At 38.6% G+C, this 22,972-nt stretch overlaps 2 protein-coding genes and 1 pseudogene across 2 annotated transcripts; all 3 read right to left on the bottom strand.

Moving 5' to 3' along the window:
* Window positions 1-341: 341 nt before the first annotated feature.
* LOC108887515 (ATP-binding cassette sub-family C member 4) lies at window positions 342-5,090 on the bottom strand. Its single transcript, XM_051067185.1, has 10 exons — window positions 5,086-5,090; window positions 3,458-3,460; window positions 3,144-3,185; window positions 1,885-2,026; window positions 1,517-1,654; window positions 1,341-1,378; window positions 1,125-1,231; window positions 875-1,021; window positions 541-744; window positions 342-447 (listed from the first exon to the last, which is right to left on the bottom strand). Exons 1-9 carry the CDS (start codon window positions 5,088-5,090, stop codon window positions 593-595), a joined length of 774 nt encoding a protein of 257 aa, XP_050923142.1. The 3' UTR covers window positions 342-447; window positions 541-592.
* Window positions 5,091-9,455: 4,365 nt separating this feature from the next.
* Window positions 9,456-12,181, bottom strand: LOC108887514 (glucagon-1). The gene is made up of 6 exons (XM_018682977.2): window positions 12,019-12,181; window positions 11,818-11,924; window positions 11,032-11,187; window positions 10,546-10,662; window positions 9,955-10,098; window positions 9,456-9,861 (listed from the first exon to the last, which is right to left on the bottom strand). The coding sequence occupies exons 2-6, from the start codon at window positions 11,913-11,915 to the stop codon at window positions 9,837-9,839; spliced, it is 540 nt and encodes a 179-aa protein (XP_018538493.1). The 5' UTR covers window positions 11,916-11,924; window positions 12,019-12,181; the 3' UTR covers window positions 9,456-9,836.
* A 1,294-nt stretch (window positions 12,182-13,475) lies between these two features.
* On the bottom strand, window positions 13,476-22,698 carry LOC108887517 (dipeptidyl peptidase 4-like; annotated as a pseudogene).
* Window positions 22,699-22,972: the final 274 nt, after the last annotated feature.

Below are 22,972 nucleotides of genomic sequence, written 5' to 3'. Positions count from 1 at the left end.
AGGAGGGTGTAAGGCTCATCATATGCGTGGATTTTCCCTGCATCTAAAACCTGGACACAAAATCACATTTGTGATTAGTATATGAGGAGTATATGATTTCACGTCACCTTTCAAGTTAAACTAAATAACTGTCCTCTGTTGAATTTGCAGAGTTTAGTGTATTTATGAGCTTTTCAATTTTTAAAAGTAACTTTAAAAGATCTTACTTTTCAGTAAAAAGGCCCTGTTATGCCCTGTTATGCTGCTGTCTTAGTCTTGCGTGTAAGACAGTAGCAGCACTTTACACCAGCAGCTGTAGACGCATAAATCACATGATCTAAAGTATATCTCTTTGTACTCACCAGTATGCGGTCACTGTCTATGATGGTGTTGAGACGATGAGCGATGGTGAGGACGGTACATTCTCTGAACTTGTCTCGTATGGTTTTCTGGATCAGCTCATCTGTCCTGCAGAGACAGACACAGCACACACAGTTCCCTGCACATTAGTACAAGAATTCTGTCAGTGTGATCCTGTCCATGAGATGTGAGCCACAGTACCTGGGGTCCACGTTGGCCGTGGCCTCGTCGATGATGAGGATGCGGTTCTTCCTCAGGATGGGTGTGTGATTGATTGTGTGAATTGAATGAGCTGCTGCGTCAGTGCTCTGACATCTGTCCTCACCTGGATGAAGTCCACAAAGGTCCACGGTAAGTTAGAATCCAGCTGACCGATGTCCTTAGAGAACCTGTTGAGAACTCTTCCTGAGGTGAGACAGAACACAGATCATCAAACTACTGAACTGTAAACTAAGCACTCGAGATGACATCTTTTTCTTAAGTCAGTCAGTTTATGCTTTTTGCCAAATGCGCTGATGTGTAAACTTTTGCTCACCGATGGGGTTGATGTCAAAGAAGCGCACAGGTGTTCTGAGGATGGAGTTGAACATGCAGTTGTGCAGAGCCTGTGCGCACCTCACCAGCACATTGAACAGGAGCAGATTCCTCATGAAGCCAAAAACGATGACGGCTGCTGTCAAACCTGTAAAAAATATCCTCTTTTACCTGACTGACACATCACACAGTACACACAGTGCAGGAGACACACTGAGCAGAGTAAATAACATAGTGTGTTTTCAGGTTACCCCCATAAACGCCCAGGTAGAAAGCTGTGTCCAGCTCTTTGGTGATGTTCTGTCCGTTGTGGATGATAGTGCTGTTATAATCACCGAGCTTCTCTTGCTCATCAGCCCTGATCAGTCAGAAACAAGTATGAAATGACTTAAAAAATAAATACAAATAAATAAAATACCTAAATACACTGAGGAGAATTATGTCTTCTTAATGGTTTTCATACTGACCAGTAAGCTAGCCACCAGTCCTGCATGATGTATGCTACCTACAAGGGGAAAGAGGTAATCGTAAAGGATTTATACTTCTCATGTCATCACTTCTTTCACATTCTCTCAGTGAGCAAACATGTAGAAAGTGAAATAATTCTAAAAATAATTAGTTTTCTCTGTGTCTTCTTGCGTACCTGAGCCAGGAGGTTGACCAGTAAGACAACAAGCAGAGTAAAGATGCTTGCTCCAGCTCTTAGAAATTTGACGTACAGACTCACTCCGATGGTTCCCTCAGCTCGACTCTCCTCTACCACCGTCTGCACCGGCTCTGCCTGTGAGGACTATTTTGAATTACTATTACATTAAATTAGATAGACTTTATTTATCCCACTTGTGGGAAATTCACGTTACAGCAGCGAGAAACAAGGGTGACCAAAATAGGAAAATAGAACAGAAGTAACAAAGTTAAAGTGCAGCAATCAGCATTAGAAAAACAACTCTCTGTGCAGTTGTGAAATGTACCGTCAAAAATACATGAGGCAAACATCCTCCCCTCACCCACCTCCTCGATGGAGTCCAAAGAGCAGTCCGGGACGGAGCCGGCCCGCCTGACCGGCTTATTCGCTACGAAGAACCTCGGTCTTCTCAGCGGTTGGAGACGACGCTGGCCCTTCTTGTACGGGGCGTTGCTGTTACGAGACCTCCTGCAAAGAAATTCAAGCAGAAACTCTTCAATAGCTCACATGTTCTATGGATGCAAGAATTGTGAAGCAGCTATCAAATAAGGGGTCCTATGTTAAAATGTAACTTGACCTGTGAAGACGTTTTTGATTGAAATAGCTTTTGATGTCAGTAAATATGACCTCCTAATGCTGCAAAGTCAACAAATGCCCATTTTCAGTTCTTTACAACCTATAAAATGTTTTGAAACTCTGTTCTGTGTAATAATTTGGAACAGTGCATTTTAAGTTTTTTATTTTTGAAAAAAATACTATTATCATTGGGAGGTTTGTTCAAAAACATTTGAATTATATTCTAACAGTTGATGACTTGAAAATTATGCTGAGTGTCATTTGCATTTACTATATAGCAAAATCAGAGAAAAAATATCATTTGCATAATAATTTGGAACACAGTGTATTACTTCTACTGTTTCAAACTACATCCAGTAACAGATTACTTGCGTGAGACTTGCATCTCACTTCTTATTTCAAACAGTGCAATATCAGTACTCAAATCCAATCTATCACTGTGTACACAGTCCTGTTTATACTGTTCATATTGTTACAGCTTGTCTTGTAGATATATATAATGCCCTTTTCTATTGTTGTTGTTGTGACTGCATTACAACTGCATTACAAGATCACTTTTATGATATTAATTTGAAAACAGACACAAAAGTTATACTGTGACATTTTTTGAGCGTTTTTGATGCCTTATTATACTATGATATGCCGTCCTGTGCAATACAACACACCTGTGCAATATATTGACATTCACGCCTATACCTCATTGTATATAGAGTTGCACTGTTTTTGTATATCTTTTCTATATATATATTTTTTGTTTCTGTATATTTTTATGTTTGCACTCTTCAGGAGGACCTCTCCAATTTTATTGTACTTTTAGTAAAATGACAATAAAGGGCATTCTATTCTATTCTATTCATACTACACTATGACATTTTTGGAGTGGTTTTCACGCCTTGCTACACTATGACCATTTTTGATGCACATTTTTTGTCTTTTTTTCAAAAACACATTATTTGTCTGGTTGCATACTTGGTGTGTTTCATTGGTTCCTACGCTGAGAAAAACATACCTCTCCGTGACGGCGGCAGGAGCCGAGTCCCGTCTCGTCCCCCTGGATACGACGCAGAAGAATCGGAATTAAGATCCTCAACAACCTCGTAAAACGTATCGTCAAAAATGCCTGCACGCGTGTCCACTGTTCATTTGTTTCTGTCTTTACCTTAAAGTCAAATTAAAGAATGAAATTACTCTTACTCTTATCAAACCAGAGCGGTGTCACATCGGTGCTCTGTATCTCTCACTTGATGTGATGCTGTTGTTAAATTACCTGTCCTGGATCTTCTGGCCTCTTGTTTATTGGTGATGGTTGTTTATTGTCCTCACCTCCTGAAGAACCAACAAATAAGAAATTAATCACATTAACTGCAATATCATTATTTTTTAATCAACTAATCACTGAAGAAATGTACAGAATAATCACAACTCATTTAGCTCAAATTCATTAAATACTAAGGTCTGAGCTGAGATTCAAACAGTCAAACTGCTGCTGACTTTAATAACTCACTCTTTTCACACTGAGGAAATGTTTATGACACACACCCGTTTGGTGTGTGAGGTGGGAGCTGAAAAACTCATTCTAATAAACTTTTCACCAGCAAAACTTCAACAGTGTAAGACACTGAAAAACACTAAAACAAAGACAATCGTAATCCTTTAAATGTGTGTGTGTGTGTGTGGGAGGATTATTCCTGAAAGACAATATAATGCGACAGGCTGTTGTAATTGTAAACTACATACCAAAACGTGCGGTATTAATGATGGGAAATATGAACATGTACCACTTCATAGAATGTTTATATTTAATCCAGGTTCAGATTTCCAACACGTGACAAGTCTTCCTGGCTTTGTTGACAGCTGCGGTTTTACATTGTGTCGTTAGAGTCCGACAGAATTAACGTGCGCTACACCAGCTCAAGTTGCCGACATCTTAAACATCGAGAGCTGTTACTCTGTTAACGACTCAGGCTGTATATGTATGAATGTAATGCTGTTCTGTTCTTCATGAACTTCACGTTCATTAACACTGCGTGTTTCCGTATGCAGTCTACAATTACAACAGCCTGCATTATATTGTCTTTCAGGACGACAATTCCTGTTTACAAGGACAATAAATAATGATTATTGAAACTGATAATATGCAACGCCAATGACGCTAAACTCTGTTATGTACGACGATATATGATGGAACCGCTATTTTCATCCGTCCCCGTTACAAACATACACAAAAAACTGGCGATAAAAACAGATATGATTAGAAGCAATGGCTAATGCTAATTCTAATGCTAACGCACGCCGCTAATTAGTTAGCTTGTTAGCCTTACCTCCTGCTGCAGGTGAGCTCGGCGTGTGTTGTAACTGGCTCGTTGTAACATCCGCGCTTCTTCGGCAACAAAGTTTCTCACAGCGACAACAACCCCAGGTAAAAACGATGGCGTAAAACGTTGATTTTACTCTGTATTTTCATTCGACTTTTCGCCATTGTTCCTCCACCGACCTGCTCTCCTCCTCGAGGTCCAGCCAACGTCGACCAACGTCAGCATACGAAACGCTGATTGGTCGACTGATTCTGCTCCGCCTAATCGCTTCTGATTAGTTGAATTCGCGGAAGTTGTTCGCTCCGAGTGAAGACCGTGGAGGTATTAACAAACTGATTTACCAAATTAATATTTCAACGATAGCCGTCTGTCCCTTTGTTTCTAGATCACAAAGCCGAGCGCAGCACTCTGGACAGCAATGCAAAGCTACAGAAACGACATAGCTGGAGAGTAGTCGCTGCAAGTTTAAAAGCTTGATGACATCAGGGCCTGGTTCGCTCTGCACGCTGGCAACCCTGGTTAAGTTAATCACATGGACGCATACACATATGCGCACACACACAAAAGACACAGAAATACATAACCACACAGGGACCAAAAGGCCACTGCATCCTCAAGCTGTGCTCCCTTACTGACCGCATCTTTGACAACAAGATGTCGCTGCTATTCTACCCACTCACAACACACACACTATGTTTACAAGACACCCAATCGCAGTGCAGAAAAAAAACAGTGCTGCCGCGATTCGTATGCTGAAAAGACAACAGGGGATAGTAGGGCTGGAGTAGCAACTGACAAAAGAAACTTGTTTAACCATCTTAGGTGTTATTCCTTACTGATTAACTCTACCTGCATATACATTTCCCCTTCACTCCTTTTTAAAGAGTGAAATAGAGCTAGATCAGGATTGAACTTAGTTTCTTAAAAGCAAAACTGGACAAAGAAAACAACAAAAGTGTTCTTGTATTATTGGTTTGGTTATTGATTTGGTTGCCACCCCAGTTCCCCCTTGCCCCTACAGATTGGTATCCAGAGTAGGACGCCCAATTTCATCAGCACAGTTTCACAGTTTGTGACTTCTTACTAGACTGACACGTTTTAAACCTTAACTGTACTGTTACATTGAGTGACTCCAGACTATACTGTAACTTTCATTTCTATTTTGGATTACTATTACTTCTGCATTGCTTTTATATGACAATTTAGTTCTAAAGTTACATTTAACTTTTACTGTTGCAAACTACATCTAGTAACAGATTACTTTGACTTGTATTTCACTTCTTATTTCAAACAGTGCAATATCAGTACTCAAATCCAATCTATCACTGTGTACACAGTCTTGTATATATGATGCCCTTTTCTATTGTTGTTGTTGTGACTGATAAAGGATTATGTTACTCAAATAAATACTTCTAAAGAATATTCTGCTGCTGTATTTAATATTGTATCAAAGTGAATATTATTAGCCAGAGGTTAGAGTTAGGGTTTTCAACCTCAATTTTACATTTTATTTGCAAGTAGAGAAAACCTGGCATTTCTGCATTACAAGATCACTTTTGTGATGTTAATTTGAAAATAGACTCAAAAGTTATACTTAAAACTTAACAGTACTGTGACATTTAGTTACTCCTAACTACACTGACATTTAGTTTTTATATTTTATATTTGTATCCCTTTGCATTTTCAATTTACATATTCATAGCATATTATTTATGGTGTATATATCTTTCTATTTTATGCTATTATATTATTCTATCTTGTACTGTTGTATTTTTGTTGAATTCACATATGGACTACTGTGACAACCGAATTTCCCTTCGGGGATGAATAAAGTCATCTATCTATCTATTTTGTTAAATGTTCAGTTTCAGCTGTAATGTTGAACTGTTGATGAGGAATAGGTAGTAATGTATCAATCATTTTCCTCTGTATGTTTCACAGAGTCTTCGTACAATGAAGAAGTTCTTTGAGACCAGGACACAGGCCTCCAGGTAATTCACACACTGTCCAACACAGAGCACTGTGTATCAGGAAAGTGTAATAGAAGTGATGTAAAAGCAATTAGCAAGTCAAAGTAATCTGTTACTAGATGTAGTTTGCAACGGTAAAAGTTAAATGTAAATTTAGAACTGCTTTGTAATATAAAGGCAATGCAGAAGTAAAGAAGTCACAATATAGTCAGGAGTTACTAAATGTAACAGTACAGTACAGTGTCAAAAACTGTCACAGTATTGTTAAGTTTTAAAACCTGTCAGTCTAGTCAGAAGTCACTTAATTTAACAGTAAAATGTCACGTAAAAAACTATTTGGACTTACAGATGAGTTTGTGTGATCAATGCGTGTTGTTGTCTGTGCAGGAGGAGAAGACGACAGCAGCTGAAGACCTGAAGTGGATGAAAGAATGAAGCTGTTAATGAAATAAAAGAGCTCCACCATCTAACTGCTGTAAACTGTGTTGCTTTCCTGTTGTTCAAGTGAAAACACTTCGTTTTTCTCTGCCATCTCTAATGTATATCAATGTCAAACCTAATTATCAAAAGGGTTTCTATTCTGTTCTGACTATACATATAGTTTCCATATTTTTGCAGCCACATTGTTGACAAACCCTAATTCAGACTGATAAGTTACAGTAGCTTTAATTTGTTCCAGACAAAAAGTTTAAAGAGTCAAAGTACAGTTGAGATAATGACCAAGTCAGAGTGAAAAGAATAAAGTAACACTGTCTTCACGTCTGTCTCTTCTCTCTGTGATGGGTCCATGGTTCCAGTTTGAATCCTGTGGAGAAAAACACAACAAACATTAATGTAAAGATCTGACTCTTAACACATCAAAATAAAAGCACAGAGTTTCTGGGTACTGAACTCTTCAAACTGTCAAAAGATAGAACAGTAAATCTCCAAAGAAACCAGAGTGTGAACTAGAAGAAGCTGCTCATATTCACACAACAGCAGTGGATGGAAATTGAAATTCATTGAAATCCATTGAAATTTGATCTATGTAAATAAAGATTTAAGTGTTTTTGTGACAAATCAAACTATTCAGACTTGAGATGAGTTGCTGAAGATCTACAGTGTCAGTGCTCTTGTGTTTGTGAAATACCTGGAGGCCTGTGTCCTGGTCTCAAAGAACTTGTTCACTGTACAAAGACAAAGTGGAGACACCTGGAGGAGGTCAAAGAGAAACATAGAAAGGAAAAAGATCAATACACTACTAGCTATTCCACATCAACAGTTCAACCCCAGAAAATGAAGTGACAACTATTCAAAATATATGGTTATGGTTTTATCGCCCAGCCCTAATTCAATACTAAAGTCATTAAATAGCAAGGATTTGAAGAATAACACTGTGACTAAGATTCGTAATCGAGCTTGTCAGGACACATACCTGTTTGGTGTTTGTGTCCAGGCTGCAGCGGCTGAAGCAGTAAACCTGGAAAACACAAGTGTAACAAACAACAACAAAGACAACGTGAGCCACGCGATATAAACGCGCGATAACAGAACGAAACGATCGTTGAGAGTTTCCATATGTCCACAGCAGAGCTTCTAAATTCTATGATCAACACACTACTGCATATTATAGCTGAAACTGAACATTTAACTAAATACACAGTACTGTTCATATTGTTACATCCTGTCTTGTATATATATCTGATGGCTTTGCATGCCTTACTATACCATGGTATTTTTAACAACATACTATTGTATATACTATGCTTTGACATTTTTATGCCTTACAAACTACTTCTAGTAATGACTTACATCTACATACTTCTGATATACTGAACACTGAAAAGAAACATCAATACTTGGACTGTTGATGTAAAGCTGTTTGTGAATTACCCGGATGCCTCAATCTTAGTCTCAAAGAACTTCTTCCGTGTTCAAAGACTCTCAGTGACCCATCTCTGCAATCCTGGAAAATGTGGTGTCACCTGGAGAAACATACAAAGGAAAATAATCAATACACTACTGCCTATTACAGCTGAAACTGACTGATAAAGGATTAATATTGTATGAAAGTGAATATTATTAGGTTTACAGTTTACAACTTCAATTTGACATTTTATTTGCAGAGAATATACGATTATACGAGAACATAAACTGAACATAAACACCACTTGAACCGTCTCGGTGATCATGGAGACAGTGGTGACACCTGGAGGAAATGAACATTACATTACTGAACATTTAACAAAATATTAACGAAACATCTTCATTGTACGAAGACTCGCTGTGATCGCAATACAACTTTTTCTTGACAGACATTTAAGACTGTACCAATCATGTGGCTGGAGTTACAGCAATCAGCGACAGCCGTGCACTGCACTGCAGATTGTGTCGAAACCATTAATAACTAGTTAGACCACTAATCTGTTTTAACATCTGAAGCAGTACAAAGTAACTGACCTTCGTTAACTCCCTGACCGTAAACATTTCTCTCAGACGGCACAGAGCTTCACTGTGTCATTCTTCATTGACCAAGATTGGAATTGGATTGTCTTCAAACTGCCTACAACGTCATCGTGACTGGCTGGTTGGGGGTCCACAACTCATGTCAGGGACGCCTCTGTCACACAGAGACATATTGTAACACAAACATATTCTAACCCACGTTTAACGAGCTAATGCTAACGCTGGCCCGCTAGCTAGTTAGCTACCTCCTTAGCCTTACCTTCGCAGGTGTGTTCAGCATCCAGCCTCACTCGTGTTCGACAAAAAATAGCTTCATAACTTGTTTTGGCATCCGTGCTTCTTTCTTCTTTCGGTAATTACGTTTGGTTTAAATCTGTTTTTCGACTTCGTTTCTCTGCCTCTCTGCTCTTCAAACAAAACATCCAATGGGGAGGGCGTGGCGGAGGGATACAAAGGTGAAAGGTGAAATGTGGCTTCAGTCTCTCCATGGGATTTGTTGGCAGAAAAATACCAGCCAACATACCAGGTTCAGAATTGAATTGAATCAGACAAGACAGTGACGAAGTGATGAACTGCTGCCACACACACACACACAATGAAATTCTTTATTTTGCAGAGCGGATTGATAAAATACAATGAAAACCAACTACACCACACGTGTTGTCTATCTATCTATCTACCTGAGATTTCACTTTTTGTGTTCTTGTTTTCACCTTATAAATATAGAAAATAATTTAAAATTGTAGAAAAAATATGTCCTGAATTTCACTTCTTCTCCCTGGTGCACCACAAACACCACAGACGAGTAGTAGTTTTGTACCTTTGCATCACATATAGTTATGAAGTAAAAAAAAAAAGACTTACAAATTTAAATATAGTGGTGACATTACAACATGCAAAGCAGTATGGCTTTCTGTTCCTCCTGTGTATGGCTTAGTATACAGTGCACAGATGGTTCCCTTAGTGTGAGTCTCATTGGTCCACTTGTCTTTTCTTACTGCAAAAGAGAGAAGATAAAAATCACACCTGGCCTGAAGAGTAAAAACAGTCCTCAAACAATTATCAGTTCAGTCATGTGACTCAGTTTTACCTTTCTCCTGAGGGCTTGGAGGTCATGACCCAGAGTAAATATTCCTTTGCAGCCATGGAGTCAAGCACCTTGTTGACGTCACTGGTGAAGCTTCCATCTACATGCCTCCTGCTGAGCGTTTCACCCCACCTGTCCTTTTCAGATCTGAGTATGTACACAGGCACACAATGTAAACACTGCCCACTAACGGTTAGTGACCCCACAGTGTGGAAACGGTTGCTCCTCAAAAAAAAAAAAAAAAAAAATCATCATTCTTATCATTGCTATCTTTGTGATTTCGTGTTGTTATGATCATTGTCTCTTGCATGTTCTGTGTCAGATATGATCGTCTCACGCAATCATCGCACGGTGTAAGATATTAATCAACGCAGTGCAACAAGTTCAGGTGATTTATTTAGGCACAACCACAAGAAACGTCAAGAAACAAAGCAAAGAAAGGAAAAAAGGTGAAGTGGCACAAGAGGCAGTTGATTAGCTCTTTCCCTCTGACTCAACATCTCTCTGTCTGTCTTGTCATGGTGGAATCAGACACAGGCAGGCAGGCCATTAGGGGTTTTGGTACTGTAGTAGAAGAAAGAAGGGACAGCCTACTCTCTTCTGACTTGTCCAGACTTGAGCCTGTCAACAAAGTCTTTGATTGCCTGGTTCTTGAGGTAAGAGCTCACATCACTGGTGAAGGTCCCATCTGCGTGGCGCTTTTCTGCAGATCTGAAAACACACAGTGACACTCACTTACCTCACAGTTGTGGTTACAAGTTACAGATGAAGAGTTTATATATAACGTGATTAAGAAACATATCACAATGTTGAAGATTAAAAAAAAGGTTCAGCTACAACAGATGATGTATTAACAATTATAATGTCAGATATACAGTATAATGAATGTACCAGTAACAGGAGACATTTTAGTGCAGAATAAGAATTTTGGCTTTTGCTATGCTAATAATACTTCTGTAGGATTTTGACTTTTATTATGGTGGACTATTTTTACTTTAAGAAAAATAAGCCAGCGCTTTTTACAAAAAAACATATGGTATAATTTATATGAAAAATGTATTGAATGGATTCCACACTGACCCACTCCTCTTGTTGTTCATCAGCCACCGAACAAAGTCCTGTGCCTTCCTGTCCTCCAGGTATTTGCTGTAGTCGTTTGAGAAAGTTCCCTCTGAGTGTCTCTTCATGTTCGACAGCTCCCTCGGCTCAGCCACTAACGTGTCGTCTGCCTCGAAACTGCAGTACAGAAAAATCTTAGAAATATGACACACATGGCCTTTTTATACGACAAATAACTGCCATTGTAAATACACTGTATACATGCATGTCATTTTGTATAAGTAAAAAAAAAAGAAAGGAAAACAAGAAGAATAAAGGTGTGTCCCAACACTGTGAAGCCCAGTAAGCATTTACGTTAATACATCAGGAAACAGAAGAGAGATGCAGTTTGTTTTTCAATTTGTCCAAATTTGGGCTCCCATTTGCTTTTAAAGAATATAGAATATTTATTTTATTCAGATGCAATTACACCTAAAAATGTAACTGAAGAGACCAATCATATTTAGTATGATTTGTCAATATGATGCTCCATCTGTATCTTTTAAATGTATTTGCACCACAGGTGTGAAGCATAATCATTTTTTACATTTTCAGATATTTCTCCCATTTTCTTACAATTTTCTGTATTATAGAAATTTGATGATCCACATTCGCAGCAGCAGTCGCTCAGGAACAAGAGAATGAGAGGATGTAGAGCACATAACCCACTGCTTCCATTTTCTGCACACAGAGGAACTCAAAGCAGTAGAACCTGTGGTCCCTTAAACAAAAACATAACTAGGTGACGTTTAGATGGGATTTCTGTACCTTGAGCTGTCATCAGCCTCGAGCAGAGGAACCTGCCAGCTGCTGTGGACGAAGCCGAGGACCAGAAGGATGCCAGCCAGGGAGTAGATGCTTTTCATGGTTATAACCTATGCCACAGAACAGCACGCAGCACACATTTAGCTTAAAAAACACTGCATATTGAATCAGACAGCTGAAGATGAGCAGCAAAACACAGCTCACCGTTTCTTCTTTCTCTCCAAAGAACTGTGCAGGTAGTTCCACTGCTTGTTGCTGGTGTCTGTATCTAACTGGGTTCTCCTACTTTGTGGTCTTATATACTGTAAGAGGTGGAGGAGGATGACTCTGCTCAGGTGGACCAATTTTACCACTCTGCCAGGTCCACCTGTTACTCTCAACCCATTAGACACGGGCCCTGGCTCATTGGTCGAATGAACAACCAGAGCATTTGTTCAGAGAGGAAAGATGTCATTCATGCGTGATGCCAGCTGGTACTTAGGTGTTAAGATCAAACAATCGCATTTCATCCTGTTTAACAGAAAGTAGGGGAGATGCTTTAATGTGCTACTGTGTCATCATGGGAAGTGATATGTGTGCAATCGTATCTGGGAGGTGAGTCAGTATTTGTGGGTTCTTTCCGAACAAATTTGAAAGATGGGAAATATTGAGTGTTTTTTGCATCAGTGGCAGCTATCTGTGTTTTACAAGGGCCATTGTCCAATACACATTGATTCTTAAAAAAAAAAAAAAAAAATACTGCTGCTGCTATATGACTCTAACATACCGTGCCATATATTTTATTTGCTGGAAAAAACAAAAATAGATCAGCAGAACATCAAGGCAGATCTCATAGACCTAAAGTACAGCGTCAGAGTACTTCCTTACTTCCATTAACTGTCCTGAGGTAATTTCTTTATCCACTAACTTTACAAAATAAAATCTCATTCCTATCCTGCGATCTCTCTCTCTGATCCTGAGTAAGCCCCACTAACAGCCAGTTTTCAGCTTTTCACTAACAGCCAGTTGCTACACACTCTCAACATGAGTGTGTAGCAAATTTCATGGCAATCCATCCAGCGACTGTTGAAATCTTTCACTGAAAACTACAAATGCTAGCCTAATGGTGACCCTAAATTTAAAGTCAGGACATCACCAAAATCATTGCAGAGTCTTCCTCTGGGGCCCAATGGGTATCTGGATTAAATGTCATGGCAATTCATCTAACAGTTATCAAGACACTTCACTCATAATCAAAAATATCTGACTTCCATCTGGCTGGTCTCATATCGCAACACAAAGTCCAGTCATGTTTCAGCATGCAGTCAACTCTGAGTCAACTCTGCTGGGGGAACAAAGTACTTAATGTTGTCTTTAGACCCTGGAGATTTTGCGAGATCTCTCTGACCATTCCACACATGCATTAGCTGTGTAGCAGGCATTCAGTGTAAGTCCTTGAGGTGGCTTATATTTTATCTGTTTCAGTTTCAGTTGGTGATTGATTATTTTTCCCCTCTGCTCATGTTTCATGCTGCACTCCAAGACTCCATTTAGGCCCCATTTTATTTGGATTACATGCTTCTACTGTGGTCTGTGTTTAGGAAAATAAAGCCTCTCATATCATTTCTCCACTGATGACCTGCAGCTGTACATCCCATTGAAATCAGATGAAGCATGTGATATTTCACTTAAAGAGTTTTTCTTTATTTAATTCTTTATTATTTAAGAAAACAATCATTACATAAAATAGTCATGAATATCATACATTTATTAAAACTGTATAAAATCACTGAGGTGCATTATGTTTCTGTGCATCATTTAATACCACACTGTAAAAACTCTTAGATGTAGCACTGTTTCACTCTGACACAACATTATTTCATCTGGTCTTTCTCAGGTCAGGTCATTACTTCTTTAACAAAGCAAAAATTTCAGTCATAATTTCTAGAGAAGCGTGTTTTTTTTCCTAACTAAATAGATGCAAGACAACATTTCACATACAAACATAGAATGACATTATGACTTGGACTTTGTACTTATCAAGTTTATGCTCAAAATAAGTGCTTTTAAAAACAAAATAAGACTTTTTCCTTGACATTAGGAAACAATAATAATCAAGCCTGCATTTACAATTAAAATCTTAATGTTAAAAAATGTTTTCTATGCACATGAGACATTAAAAGCAGATGTTGGTTTGAAAAGATGTTTCCAGTGGATTTTAGGCAAAACACCTCAGTAGGAAGTGACTCATGTGGGTGTAAACGTGTTGATGGGCTGAACCCTCAAGCCCATGATCCTTGTCTGTGTACCACTGAAAGAGGATTTGGTATTTGGTATTTTTTTTATTCATATCACATGGATTTTTAAACTTGACACACTTGAATCCTTATGAAAACATGTCATGTTCCGCTTTGGGTTTTTCAGATTACTCACCATTGCCTCAAAGTCCACCTGCTCCTCCACCAGAGCTTCTGAGATCTCAGCTGCCTGCTGGAAATGAACATTGTCTGGAAAAACATAACAAACAAGACATTAACAAAGCTTTCAATGGAATGGAAAAGGTCAACAGATCTCTGAGATCCATTCTCACTATTTACTGCAAATTTAACACATGTTCAACCAGTACATTTCAAAGATACCATACTATGAGCTGAAGCTCAGATACAAAGTTTTAGCTTATGGTGGTGCTAAACTAAAGATCAATAGGTCAACAAAACCATAGCAATTAATTATCTGAACACAGACAGTATCTGTGTTTAATTTTAAAGGAGTAATTCAACATTTTGTGAAATGCAATGTATTTTTGCCAAGAGCTACATGAGAAGATCAACTCCACTCATATCTGCACATTAAATATGAAGCTACAGCCAGCAGCTGGTTAGCTTAGCTTAGCATAAAGACTAGTCACAGGGGGAACCAGCTTTCTTCTCTGTCAGAAAGTAACAAAATCCACATACCAACAGCTCTAAAGCTGTTCACACCATCACTGGGGTTCTTTAACATAAAAACAAGATTTAAAAAAAATCTAATGTGTGTTTATAAAAGAAAAAAGTATATTCTAATCTAAGTGACAAACAAAGATGTGATTGTTAGTACAGTATGTTTTTAGTACTATTATTATTTAGCTTTTGCATTGAATCTGTGCCATGTGTATAATGTTGATTTATAATCTTATATAGGCAGTCTGAAATGTAATTATCAGATTATACTGTTGTATGATTTCACTGTGTACACTGTAGATGTATGTAGGCTGTGTCAAGTGAACTTTTAGTTAATGACAGGTACTGGCATATACAATGACTTCTTGCTATTTTTACTTGCCTTGAACAGCATTTCTTTTCTTAGATATTTCCTTTGCTTGCTCTGACAGTTGTCAGACATAATAACTTAGGCCTGACTTCTGTCTTGTGACCTGGAAAGCCTGTTGTGTTACTATGTTGCATTACTCACCATCAGCTGTTCCATGAACCAGGAGATACTGCACTGAATGGAAATTCTTGGCCCTGGCAGTCACTGTCGAGTTCTGCACACAATCAGATTTGTGTTTATTGGTGACCACAGGCAGTGACATGACTAAACAAGAAAGGAGAGGCCATGTGTGTGAAACTTACAAGGTAGGCGTCAGGATTCTCTGAAGGTTCCATCATGTAACGCTCTGTGTAGATGGAATCTGAAATAGACAGACAGATAATTGCAGACATTATGTGTCATTAAAGAGAGTGGACCAGGTCTGGAGAGGTTGTCCAACTGAAGAACTTGCTTAAAAGGACAAAAAAATACCATAATAAACCCATTTGGAAACTGGAGCCACTGCCATTCCACATTTGAAAACTCCACTTCCAGCTCCCAAGGCCATTGATGTTACATACCCACCATAAGACTGAGGAAGATAAACAGCACATTACTGTAGCTCATCTCTTGTCTTAAGTAAAGCTCAAGCACACTGAGAGCTAAGTGAAACATTAACTTACTCTCAGAGCCATTTTACTGACCTCTCAAATATGAAACTACTTACCCAGCCCCAGATAGCAACTCTGTCTTTGTCAATGAAACCCATTTTGATGAATTCCCTAAAAATTAAGACAGACAAAAAAAGACAAGGCAGGAGCTCATATGGATCTGAACTTGATCAACATAGGACGTGTGTGTGTACACCTGGGAGCAGGTTAACAACTGAAACAAGTAGGATCCAGTTTTATCAAGCTTTCCCGGCAGAGGGTGAAGTCGTTTGTCTGAGATGCACTGATTGGTCTGAACTGATCCTCGCTTTCCTTACTTGGCAGCTGTTATCTGATCTTCCACTTCATAGGTTCCCAGACGTTTGTAAATTTCATGCATTAACTGGTCGCCCTGGAAACCGCTTCCCCTTCCGTCAAAGCTGGCTACGATGATTTTCTCTGTGCTGGCCAGGTAAGTGGACCAGCTGACCCTGTAGGTGAAGTCTGCTTTCTGACTGCAGGGACCTGCATACCTAAAAGGTTGGGCAAATTCAGTGTCAGTTTATAGCCCTCCTTTGAAAAGCTTTGACATTTTCACTTTTAAAATTTTATTTTATTGCTTTTTAAAAAAAAAAAAAAAAAAAAAAAAAGCATCCTTACACATCAATCAGTAGAGGGTACTTCTTGGATTCATCAAAACCTGGAGGCAAAAACATCTGGTACCAGAGATCTGTCAAAAATATGAACATAGATGAGAACGAATAATTCTCTGTTTTAAAATGATGTTTAGTTAAGTAAAAGAGGCTATACAATAATGTAAAAAATATTCTATTACAAGTTTTATTTTTATTTTACAAGTAAAGCCCTGTATTCAAAATCCTACAAAAGGTATTACTACTAAAGGTATTATAGGTATTGGTATCATAGGTATTATCTGAAAAAATGTATTGTAGTTTTAAAAAGTAAAAGAACTGGTTCTGCACAAAGTCATTATATGATCAAACGGGACCCGTACTCATTTATCTTTTATTTCTTACAACATATCTTGTAATAGTTGCTCTCAGTCTAAGCCTACCTCACAGCAAGAAGTCAGACAGGAAACTATTCTTGATGCATTACTATTCATATTATAAATAAATAACATTGCTTTTCCTAATCGGCATGTCAGTGTCAATTTATATATAGATGATAAAATTGTATCAATCCCATAGAGCATCATTGCTCTCTGTATCACAAATTTGTTTTTGTCTTCTTTTTACTCTTCAGTGGAGTAAAAAGTACAATGTTTCCCTGTTCAGTGTAAAGGAGTAGAAGTATAAAATGGAAACAAATCAAAGTAAAGATACCACAAACTTGTACTTTAGCACAGTACATGAGTAAATGAACTTCGTTATTCTCCATCACTGACATAAATGTTAACTGTTGGTTGGTTGTAGCTGAAATCACTTACTGTATCCAGCAACTTTGATGGTACCGCGGCGCATGGAGGGCATTTGGATGTCAGATATCAGGTTGCTAAATGCAGTGTTGTTCTCCAGAACTTTCAGCTCTACAAATGTAAAAATATAGAAATCTCATTAGAGCAAATGTTTTCTGCTCCTTTATTTCATTTCAGATTCAAGTCTAAAGTAGTGGCTTACCTTTATCATTCCTGTTATCCATGATAGAATGGTAAGGAATGCCTGGACCTGTGAATACAAATTACATCAGTATTATTGTTATATAGATATACAGATAGTTCTATATTACAAGAGTCAGAGGGTAAAGTTAAAGAAAGTGTAACTGACCACTGCAGCTCAGACGGTAGAAGGAGGCATTGTGGCTGAAGTAAGCTGAGTTGTACTGACATTTTTCTCCATGTAATGTGCAAGTCAGACACTTGGTCCCTTGTTTGGTCCACCTGTTAAACACACACACAGACACACTGTCAATATGAAAGAAATACTTTAAAATAAAGAAATCACGTCTTCAACTAACAAGCAGGAACCCTTACTTGTAAACATTCCTTCCTCCTGGCTTGCCGCCGTCTTCGTTACTTGAATAATATCTGTGGAATAATTGGTATGAATGAGAGGGGAGGAGGACTTCAGGCTGTAGCAAAGGAAGAATTCAGCCCATGGGGCATTACTGATGTGTGTATTTGTCAGTGTGTGCAGTTTTCTTCCTGATGTCATCATTGTCATTGGAGATCCCAACATTCACAGAAATGCCAAAAATGTATGACTAAAACTTAAGAAGAATTAGATAAAATTAAAAATTAGAGACAGCTGAAATATTTCCATGTCATGACATGATGCGGCCATAAAATATATGGCACCTTGAGTTTGACTGTTTCATTCAATGTAACATCATAAATCAGCCATAAAGTACTGGAAACAGAGTTATAAATTGAGAAAGAACATATTTCATACACCAGTTCATTATGCATGTTTTTGAAAGAGACACTGTGAGAATGTCAAGACTTGTGGATGTGTGAACAGGTATGTGCAGCTGATACAACAGATAATTACAACTTACACACTATCTGCTTTGACTTTCAGAATGTTAATGACTTCCCACTCTCCAGAGGTGATTGGTGTGGCCACTCCCTGCATGAGTATGGCAGAACAGAATGCATGTGAGTACGTGTGATAGTAAACTATTCCTGAGGGCTATTGTACAAGGCTCAAAAACAGCAAATGGTACACTGAGGTAAAATATGGCTGTTGAAACTGGCCAGCGTTATACCAAAGTAATCACGCTACCTACCCCAACAACATGATGGATGTGCTTGTACTTTTTGGTGTCACTCATCAGCAGGTAATAGCTGGCCTTGTCTTCAGCAAAAACAGGTTCTGGTGGAGAGAACTAGGAAAAACAGGAATATTAGAATCTAGCGCGTGATGTCTTTTATGGGTGCTTTTAACATGTCTTTTAAGGATATGGCTGCCATTGACCTATATTTTCTCACTGTTGTCAAATCCAGTGACTAAAACCAACAGTGTGTTAATTTACCTCTCAGCCCCCAGGCCTACTGGTTCCTACTGAAGATGTAAATCTCTAAAAATATGTAAATAAAATATCTAGCTTCATTTTTATAAAAAGCTCAGTAATCCCTAAAACAGCTGGAAACTAGTTTTGTGTAGAAATAGTACATTTGTTGTTTGTTGCTGTTTTTCAATGATGGATTGACGGTATCTGACAACAGGACAATGTATGTGGAACTGAGTCAAAATAGACTAGTGTGTGTGTTGTTTTGTGCAACAGTGGAGCACAGAGGGATATGATATGTCAGGCTTTGATAAACACACAGTACCTGTTAGTAGGATATATTATTTGTTGGTTTAGTTTGTTGTTTTTTCATGAGATTTGCTGATTTAAAAAACAAAAACAAAAAAACCTGGACATACCCGTCCAATCCAGCCTGTGGCGCTCTTCACTTCCAGATGCTGTAAAACAAAGGGCAAGTGGTGTTTATAGCTGTACTAAACTTTTTATAGCAATACACCACCCTTATCAGTTTAAGACAAGTTGCAACAAAGACCTGAATTTAGCAACCCTGGAAAGGCTGCTGCTACACACGCAACACAAAACTGTTAGATGAAGCACCTCAAGGTGACTGTTTTTCAAGTTAAGGAATGAAATTTGATGCTGAACTTGCAACATTTCCTCTGGACTGGTAAGCCGTTAATAGCTTAGCTATATGGCAAAATCAAAACTTACAAATAGCTCCTTCATGATGAAACTAATCTGAGGCTTGAGCACTGAGTTTACCAAATCAAATGGTCTCTCCTCAAGTGTTAATCTTTTCAGCATGAAATTTCCTTATTGTCTCCTTGCTGAGCTGCAGTAGGTGGATGCCAACTCTAAGAGAGAATCTGGTACTCAGACTGCTGATATTATCTTATCATGGCTTGGATGATCTTTGGAATGCATATGTAGTCATGCTGGCAGTGTGACACCAGGGATAACATTGCCACTTGGTTGGTCCACCATTCTGGTCCAGAGTGAAATATTTCAACAACTATTGGATGGACTGTCATGAAAGGTTGTACAGATGTCCATGGTGCCCAGAGGTAAAGTCCTACTGAGTCTGGTGATCCCCTGACTTGTGCCACCAGCAGGTCAGGTAAACCTGGTCCAGTAAACATGGTAAATATTACACCAGCTAAACATCAGCATGCATTAGCACTGAAATTGTTAGCATGCTGACATTAGCATTTAACTCAAAGCACGGGGCTGCTGGCATGAGTCATCACATTAGGAAGGGATCTCTTCACAGCCAGTATGAAAATGAGGAACACTACAAATAGCACTCTATGGACGTAAATATTTTTAAGACAGACTTAGGAAAACATGGACCTATGCTTTAAATTGTTTATGTGCAGCTAAATTTAACTTGGTAATGCATAGCAGCTGGTGTCACATTAGCAGCTGACATGAAGGCAATTTAGACAGAATAAACCCTTTCCTTAGCCTCCCTGGCAGTAAAAAGTGTCTCTGAGTGTAGGTTTTATTGCTTCTAAAATGGTTTGTGTACTCATCATGAAGCTGAGTGTCTAGTAGCTCTGTGCAACACCTAATATCTCATGTGATAAAAAAAAGTTCTAATGCAATAATATATGTATCATAACACAATGTTTTACCTCAATAGGATCCCATCTGGATTCACTCAAGTTGTAGATCTGAAGGATGAGGTGGTTTTGTACTCTCTTAAGCCACTGACAGCAATACGGTTATCTGTCACCAAGTAACAGTGGCCAGGTAGTGCTCACTGAGGGCAAGAAAGAAAAACAGCTGACACTGTTCTCATTTTCTTTGAGGGTCTAACATAAAAGATCTGCGTAGTAAACTGTTCCATTACCTTGCGCTGAATGAGGCTGGAACAACAACCTCAGTAATTTTTTGTGTGTGTCAGTGTCCACAACAAACAATTTCACAACAGGTTAGGAGTACCTGGCTGCACAACAAATGTACACCAGATAATGATTATACGGAACAAGTCTGAACCCAGAGCACACGATTCACTGACATACAACAATACAATAATCCCAGTACAAGCTTGTTAGAGCACAGCAAGCTTTGAATGTACTGTAGGTCTCACCTTTGGATATGGAATGGAAACAGTGCTGGGGTACTGGTTCTCACCGTACCAGGAATACTCTATATTGTGGACCCCTGTGTCATTGAACTCAGCATAAGCCACGTACTTCCCCCCAGGTGACCACCAGAGGCCCTGACTGGATGAGAACATCTCCTCTGGAAGGGGGAAAGTGTGGAGCTGAGTTAGCATTCAGGACTTCCTCTGGCTTAGGTTAGAAGTTCAGTTCCTCCTGCTGCAGTTGTGCTAAAAATGCATGTGTACTGATGATGTAAGCTGCAGTACATCTCTGTTGCATCTGTCCTTTACTGGGCAACAATATATATTAAGACAAAAAGTGTAAAGTAGAATAAAATGGAAATACTTTCCAGTTAGTTGATATAGTTGATTACCCCCATTTAAACACAGCATTAAACTATGATCTGTATCTGGATAAGGAATGTTAATGCAGCTGTAAATGCATGCAGAATGCATTGGGTTCAGAATGCAATCAGACCAGGCACACCACATTAAGAGGTGGTCTGGCTTGAATTGTGATCAGATCTAAACGGGTGTACGTGCAATCCACACAGCATGACCAGGCAGAATGGAGATGATGAGAACTCTTATTAATACAAAGTGTAAATACAAGTTATTAACCAGATAATGATTACATGTTTGTTTGACAAAAATTCTGTACACATGTCACTTACCCTCATACACCCAGTCTGGAATCCCATTTAAAATGAAATTCTCCTTTCCATTGAATGTGATTTGCTGTGCTGGGGACCCAGGACTGGTCTTTATATACACATTGTTCTCCCAGACAAAGGCCTAGAAATATGAATACACAGGTTCAGAAATGGCTGAGCTTGTTTCTGGACCCTCAGAAACCCATTTTGAAGCCTTTTCACTCTGCTCAAGTGTTTGGGAAAGGTTGTGCTCGATCACCGCATCTATCACCTATTTCAAAGCAGAAGTGCCACTCAAAGTTATGTACACATAACCAATCATTTGTCTGTCCAAGCTTACCAGTTTGTTCCCTATGGGCGCCCAGGAGAAGTACTGGACTTCATCAGGAATGTCAGAGGGTGTGAAAAATTTGCTGAAACGAATTGAAAAAATACCTCAGGGATTTGGAACTGCTGTGAGTTTTACTTCTTCATCTGCAGCTGCAGTAAACTCTTTCAAGTATGTTCTAATGCTGCTGCATTAGCATTTTTACTGTAAAATAAGTGTCAGCTTCAAATGCTTAACATAAGCTATTAGGCAGATGTTTTCAATACAAGTGTCTTGCATTATCTTAAAGTGTAAATACTGTTCATTGGAAAAAAAAAAAAAAAAAATGAAAATACATAATTAGGGTACTTACTCTGAATTCACATCATACAGTGAATATGAAGCTGTAAATGAATGCCTCCACAGCTGATGTGAAAAAAACAAAATAAGGAGATGTGTGATCACTCAAGAGCTTTAAACATGCATAGATAAATGTGAATAGAAGTTTAGTGTACCTTGGAATGGTTGCTCATGAAAACATATTTCGGTCAGCAGACAGTTGGTAATCATAAGCTTTTTTTCATTCTGTGTTGGAAAAGAAAACAAACTTTTCACAAACACCTCCTCAAGACCTCACTGACAACACTGCGTTTGTTTGGAGGGGTGTGGAGTTTTCATGATGACATCATGTGGTTTGTGTTGCTTACACAAAAGATGGACATGAGGGGACCAACTTACGAATTTGTCTTTGCTCAAGAACTCTTTGGACTCTTCTGTGATCACGTTGGTGAGGTAGACTGAGCCTTGGGACTTATGGAGATACTCATCGTCTGTGGTGGAAGAGTTAGTAAAAAAAGGACAACGCAGACAAGCACGCAAATCCCTAAAGACATTGTTGAAATGGCAACACTTTATAATAAGAGAACAAAACACATGTTAAAGTCATATTTTACTAATGCATGAGTCAGACTGACTAAATACAGGAGGTATCAGTAGTTCCTGCTGCTCAGCATTTAAGAAATGATCAAGTCACTGTGACTAAATGTGTTAAAACCACCAACATTTAGCTTACATATCACAAGGAATACCTACTGTATATTAACAGTTGTATAAAGTTTCTACTCTGGAGGAGCTTTGTCAAGTTTGAAAAAAATAATCCTGATGATTTCATAAGAGCACGTAG

The sequence above is a fragment of the Lates calcarifer genome, unplaced genomic scaffold (assembly GCF_001640805.2).
Source record: "Lates calcarifer isolate ASB-BC8 unplaced genomic scaffold, TLL_Latcal_v3 _unitig_1239_quiver_1097, whole genome shotgun sequence".
Classification (NCBI taxonomy): Eukaryota; Metazoa; Chordata; class Actinopteri; family Centropomidae; genus Lates; species Lates calcarifer.
Note: the sequence above shows the minus strand (reverse complement) of the source record. Positions and strands in the feature narration are given on the sequence as shown.

Excerpts from the sequence above, each read along its gene's own strand:
- LOC108887514 (XM_018682977.2), bottom strand. The coding sequence starts at position 11,915 with ATGAAAAGCATCTACTCCCTGGCTGGCATCCTTCTGGTCCTCGGCTTC. Across the intron at positions 11,188-11,817 it reads GAGGCTGATGACAGCTCAAG|TTTCGAGGCAGACGACACGT; the intron begins GTACAGAAATCC and ends TCTGTACTGCAG. Across the intron at positions 9,862-9,954 it reads TCCAAGCCCTCAGGAGAAAG|TAAGAAAAGACAAGTGGACC; the intron begins GTAAAACTGAGT and ends TCTCTTTTGCAG.
- LOC108887515 (XM_051067185.1), bottom strand. Across the intron at positions 1,379-1,516 it reads TGGTCAACCTCCTGGCTCAG|GTAGCATACATCATGCAGGA; the intron begins GTACGCAAGAAG and ends TTCCCCTTGTAG. Across the intron at positions 745-874 it reads CTTTGACATCAACCCCATCG|GAAGAGTTCTCAACAGGTTC; the intron begins GTGAGCAAAAGT and ends GTCTCACCTCAG.